Source organism: Oncorhynchus mykiss, chromosome 27 (assembly GCF_057628025.1).
Source record: "Oncorhynchus mykiss isolate SJ-2025 chromosome 27, ASM5762802v1, whole genome shotgun sequence".
Classification (NCBI taxonomy): Eukaryota; Metazoa; Chordata; class Actinopteri; order Salmoniformes; family Salmonidae; genus Oncorhynchus; species Oncorhynchus mykiss.
The window spans coordinates 8414186-8420684 of record NC_143048.1 but is presented as its reverse complement, the minus strand read 5'-3'; the positions used below and the strand labels follow the sequence as shown (position 1 = coordinate 8420684).

The 6499-nt window shown below is 41.6% G+C and overlaps 1 protein-coding gene across 1 annotated transcript; it reads left to right on the top strand.

The window, feature by feature from the left end:
- The first annotated feature begins 394 nt into the window (after nucleotides 1-394).
- On the top strand, nucleotides 395-5267 carry LOC110507442 (FXYD domain-containing ion transport regulator 6-like). Its single transcript, XM_090223449.1, has 5 exons — nucleotides 395-519; nucleotides 3306-3343; nucleotides 4350-4385; nucleotides 4881-4979; nucleotides 5197-5267. The coding sequence occupies exons 1-5, from the start codon at nucleotides 410-412 to the stop codon at nucleotides 5265-5267; spliced, it is 354 nt and encodes a 117-aa protein (XP_090079575.1). The 5' UTR covers nucleotides 395-409.
- The last annotated feature ends 1232 nt before the right edge of the window (nucleotides 5268-6499 follow it).

Genomic DNA, 6499 nt, shown 5'->3' with positions numbered 1-6499 from the left:
TTCATTTATGCAGTTTTAATTGTAACGTTATGTTGTGGTTTACTTGTTTGGTTGGCTTATATGGAGAAAAATAGCCACCAACCACTGCTCACCTGTGATTCTGGTCATAATTGTGGTAAGCTACAAAGTCACACGACCAAGAACTACAACACAATGGCAATGCAATGAACCTGCCAATTCCCGAACTCAAAGTCACTCAAGGTTGTGTGAGTGCTACTTCAAAGGTAAGGTACAAAATGGCGTGCATTTCCTGCTAGGTTAATCACAGTAATGTGAACACTGCGCCTCAAATGATTCCAAAGGTTACCATCTCACACTATTTATCGGGTCTGAAGGCCAAGTTTTATAGGCCTGTAAACATGTAAATGACTGGCTGATTGGGGGCAGGGCAAGCCGGGCAGGCTGAATTATGGGGGAGGGAATGGGGTTGACGGGGCAGGAGGTGACTGGAGTGCAGCTGACTGCAGAGACACACCTGAGAGGATCTCACACAGCCAGAGGAGCCCTCCAGCACCATAGGTGAGTCCAACCTGGTTCTACCAAACCTATGACTAGAGATTGATAGACCATTGGTACTTCAAATACGTAATAGGAGCACTCGTCGGATGAACGTTGTTGAATTATTGCTTACTTAACTCGAGCAACTCATAAGCAATCGCAGCCAGCGAATCATGTATAGTTTGGGAAACACTGTGTAGTTGGGGAAAGGGCCAGCTTTTCATAAATCATCAGATTTTGATCCCCAATCTTTATAATGTCAATAACATGGTGTGTTACTCTTCTATACATACATATTGATCAGTGAAAGGGAAAACTACTGGTCTATAATTACATTGAATAATACTATCGAACTAGCAATAAGCCTTTATTGATGTTGACTTTCTCAGGATGTTCTACAAATCACGTATAATTTGACTTTGCGAAAGTATTCGGCCCCCTTGAACTTTGCAACCTTTTGCCACATTTCAGGCTTCAAACATAAATATATAAAACTGTATTTTTTTGTGAAGAATCAACAACAAGTAGGACACAATCATGAAGTGGAACGACATTTATTGGATATTTCAAACTTTTTTAACAAATCAAAAACTGAAAAATTGGGCGTGCAAAATTATTCAGCCCCTTAAGTTAATACTTTGTAGCGCCACCTTTTGCTGTGATTACAGCTGTAAGTCGCTTGGGGTATGTCTCTATCAGTTTTGCACATCGAGAGACTGACATTTTTTCCCATTCCTCCTTGCAAAACAGCTCGAGCTCAGTGAGGTTGGATGGAGAGCATTTGTGAACAGCAGTTTTCAGTTCTTTCCACAGATTCTCGATTGGATTCAGGTCTGGACTTTGACTTGGCCATTCTAACACCTGGATATGTTTATTTTTGAACCATTCCATTGTAGATTTTGCTTTATGTTTTGGATCATTGTCTTGTTGGAAGACAAATCTCCGTCCCAGTCTCAGGTCTTTTGCAGACTCCATCAGGTTCTTCCAGAATGGTCCTGTATTTGGCTCCATCCATCTTCCCATAAATTTTAACCATCTTCCCTGTCCCTGCTGAAGAAAAGCAGGCCCAAACCATGATGCTGCCACCACCATGTTTGACAGTGGGGGTGGTGTGTTCAGCTGTGTTGCTTTTACGCCAAACATAACGTCTTGCATTGTTGCCAAAAAGTTCAATTTTGGTTTCATCTGACCAGAGCACCTTCTTCCACATGTTTGGTGTGTCTCACAGACACACCAAACATGTGGCAAACTTTAAACAACACTTTTTATGGATATCTTTAAGAAATGGCTTTCTTCTTGCCACTCTTCCATAAAGGCCAGATTTGTGCAATACACAACTGATTGTTGTCCTATGGACAGAGTCTCCCACCTCAGCTGTAGATCTCTGCAGTTCATCCAGAGTGATCATGGGCCTCTTGGCTGCAGCTCTGATCAGTCTTCTCCTTGTATGAGCTGAAAGTTTAGAGGGACGGCCAGGTCTTGGTAGATTTGCAGTGGTCTGATACTCCTTCCATTTCAATATTATCGCTTGCACAGTGCTCCTTGGGATGTTTAAAGCTTGGGAAATCTTTTTGTATCCAAATCCGGCTTTAAACTTCTTCACAACAGTATCTCGGACCTGCCTGGTGTGTTCCTTGTTCTTCATGATGCTCTCTGCGCTTTTAACGGACCTCTGAGACTATCACAGTGCAGGTGCATTTATACGGAGACTTGATTACACACAGGTGCATTGTATTTATCATCATTAGTCATTTAGGTCAACATTGGATCATTCAGAGATCCTCACTGAACTTCTGGAGAGAGTTTGCTGCACTGAAAGTAAAGGGGCTGAATAATTTTGCACGCCCAATTTTTAGTTTTTGATTTGTTAAAAAAGTTTGAAATATCCAATAAATGTCGTTCCACTTCATGATTGTGTCCCACTTGTTGTTGATTCTTCACAAAAAATACAGTTTTATATCTTTGTTTGAAGCCTGAAATGTGGCAAAAGGTCGCAAAGTTCAAGGGGGCCGAATACTTTCGCAAGGCACTGTATTTCATCGTTTTAATGTCTTCACTATTATTCTACAATGTAGGAAATAGTACAAATAAAATAAAATAACCTTGAATGAGTAGGTGTGTCCAAACCTTTTGACTGGTACTGTATGTCTACACACAGGCAAACACACTCTCACAACTTTCACAGCTCGTACTTACACACACGTGAGACTAGCCGAACAAAATTGACTCCGGGACGTTTTAATCGCACAATCCATGCAATTAATGATTAAAGGCATAGAGATTTAGATCAAAAGAACAGAACAGAGTACTGATTGTGTGTGTGTGTTTGCGTGTGCGTGCATGTGCATGTGTAAATCAATATCTCTACTACCGTCTCTAGGAATTAGTCAGATACATGAAGATTAAGAACCAGCTGAAGCAATTTGTTTGGACATCTAATGTTCCTTATCCTGTCAACGGACTTTCATAAAAACTGGATAAAAACATTAAAAACCATTCCTCAGATTGATTCAAAACAGATTATTGAAATGTAATCCGTCTGAATCCATAACCACGCGAGACAATGGCTTTCAGAACTAACAGAATGCCTGTTTTCATTGGTAGTGCTACTGAGATAAATGATTTGCTAACTAAACAAACTAAAAATATGTTACATTTTAACCATTTTTGTTTGCCCTGTCAGCAACACCGGTGTCAAACCAAAAAGCATGCCACGCTACAATGAATGACTAGGGAGCCAACAAATGTTAATCTAGACACGGATGCAGCTTTTGTATATCTCTTACTCATTTCCTTCATCCGGACAGACAGACACACAGACCGGCCATCATGTCCATCGCTGGAGGTACGTTTCAATTACCGGTCATAGACACTAATAGCTTGTTTTTTTTTGCCCAGAGGTTTAATGTTTTGACTCACTATGTTGTATTCTAGTTCATGGTGATTGACCATAATACATTTCATTTTTTTTTATTTTCATGGAGATCATGCCCATAGGTGTCCCCTCTAGTCCCAGTTCTCTCTTATACTATGGGTTTATCAGGCAAGAGGCACAACCTGTGACCTGATCATGTTTCATGTACATCATTAGCCAGTCAGGTAATGGGCAGAAAGCCACAGGGAACCATGTGCTAGCTCGTTGTTCTAGCTCGTTGCTCTAGCTACATAGTAAACATTGATTTGCTATGCTTACAGCTATAGAGACCCGACACGAGCTAGCTAGCTTCGCGGTGCACTGCGAGACATACAGTACAAATCCTAAAGCACCTTCACGTAGTCAAGCAAACCACTCTCAGTCGCCACTACTTCCCGTTGACTGAGTGAGACACAACATGTTAGCCTGCTCCTTATCTATGGAGCGGTCAAACAAACCAGGTACCATGGAACATCGAAACATATTGGCATGACCTGCTCTGGGAGATTTACATTGACTTCCTGTGGGTCAGGTTTACTTTTGAGCCAGTCATGTATTATTAGAAACCGGGACATTTGAGCCCTGGATGCTGATTGGCTGAAAACCATGGTACTGTCTATTAGACAAGATGGTGTATGTTTGTGTATGTACATTGCATGGGGATCATTAAACTGCATACGGCATTTGAAATCGGGCGCACAGGAAATCCACAACCATAAACATAGACAGGAGCCTCCTGCGTAGGCAGCCATTGACGCTTACCCAGATCCATGTAGGTAGAGGATCAGAGGGGACCACTTCTTTATGAGTCTACCCCTCTCATGGGACAACAGTATGTTTCTTTGCCTACTCTATTTCTGTCACCCCTGTGTGTGTCGGCCTGTAGAGTGTGTATATCCTCTTGGAACTTACCTCGTGTTCTCTGCTCTCTCCTCAGCTCCCGAGTACAACCCTGATGCAGAATTTGTGTATGGTAAGAGACAACAAAATGGTACTGCAGGAAATAATTATCTGACAGACAGTCATTTGGTAATTTGATAACGCCTAATGGCAAGGAAAGAGTGAGTGAGCTAGAGAGCGAGAACGAGAGCAAGAACGAGAGAGAGCGAGAGCGAGCTGTTGCCACAAGAAAAGTGCAACCAGTGAAGAACAAACACCATTGTAAATACAAACCATATATATTTTTATTTATTTTCCCTTTTGTACTTTAACTATGTGCACATAATATTACCTTTTTTTTGAACTTTTTGTGAGTGTAATGTTTACTGTAAAACAGTTTTGTTTCTTATCTATTTCACTTGCTTTGGCAATGTAAACAAGTTTCCCATGCCAATAAAGCTCTTAAATTGAATTGAATTGAAATTGAGACAGTGACAGAGAGAGACAGAGACAGAGAGAGAGAGAGAGAGAGACAGATAGAGATGTTGCCATAGGTGAACTAATGATGGGTGTGTCCTCTGTGTTGTAGACTACCAGACTCTTCGTATTGGAGGTCTGACTTTTGTTGCGGTCATCATGATCCTGTCTGTTCTCCTGCTGGCCAGTGAGTCCCCAGACCAGACTCTGTGTGTGTGTGTGTGTGTATATGTCTATGTGTGTGTGTGTGTGTGTGTGTGTGTGTGTGCGTGTGTGCACTCTCCAACCTGACATACATCTAACAACCCCATTTTAAACCAATTTAATGATAGTGTTCTCTATTGCCTTGCTGTCTATTAGGGGAATGGGGAGTGCTGTAATAGACTGTATCATCAGTACTCACTGATTGTCTTTCTCTCATCCCCTAGGCAACAAAATCCGCCAGTGTGGAAAGCCCCGGGTGAGTGTCCTGATATCAGACAATGGAACACAAAGATGAGATACAGGCTACATCTTGAATGAGAGGCAGTCCACATCCATCTGTCATTGGTCAAGAAATGAACATGTGGTGTTGTTGATACCACAGTGACCCATTGAGCAAGTTGCTCTCGGGGAAAGCAGTATTTAAGTGACATCTGCTGGTTTGCATTTTGAGACATAGAGTAAGGGGTCTGGAAGACTTACTTGACTGAAGCACTCCTATAAGGAGCGTAGGCCGTTAATGAATGCCATCCAATCTCACTCGGTTTGGGCCAAGTTTTTCCAGGTCAACACCAGTTGTGGCAGCTCTAAATACTGTCTGCCTGAACACTTCCAAGTGTTTCTTGGGTACTGGAATAATGCGAGATTATTCATGACGGATGAATGATGGCCCACAATGTACATAGTTCTAATGAATCAGTTGTACATATTACTAGACGTAATAGTACGAGTAATTTAGGCTTTCATTCACATTCATACCAAAATCCATTAGTTCAATTCTTGACTGTTACATCTATCTACTACACCCGAAGGGAGGAATATATAAATGGCATTGTAACGGTCACTATTTTACAAGTCACTATTTTTTAACAAGAGAATATTCTGTGAATTCTATTGTTAATATCCTGCCCTTCTGCTATGTGTGTTCCAGCAAAGAACGATTGAAGAGGTTCACCTACCGTAGGACGGCTGGGCTCTTGTATGTTGTTGACTGTATTGTGTGAGACTGCGTTCCTTTTTTATTGATAAACTCTAGACCCACTGTAGCTGTCCTGTGTTTAATACAAAGTAAGTTGAAAATTAACCTGTGTAAATTTGACAAAGTGTTATACTGGGTTGCAGATAGCCTATTAGTTACCGAAAGGTCACAAGTTTGAATCCCAGAGGGGACAAATCTGTCCATGTGCTCTTGAGCAAGGCACTTAACCCTAATGGCTTCGGTAAGTCGCTCTGGATAAGAGCATCTGCTAAAATGTAAATGAGTCACTGAGATCATGTAATTCTGTGGTATTAGGCCTTTACTTTGCCAAGTAGTACTGTAGCCTCTATGTTAGCAGAAGCCTAAAATGAACCACTGCCAAGAGGTCTGGATATTAATGGCTCAGAAAGTTAAGTGCCCAGTAACCGTAAATGTGATGGTTCAAGCCCTGCTGTCCGCTCTCAATCGTTTCAGTAGTGAATTAATACCGTATGTGGCCACGAGATGGAGGCAAAACATTGTTTGGCCATGACCATAGACTTGTCTTATGC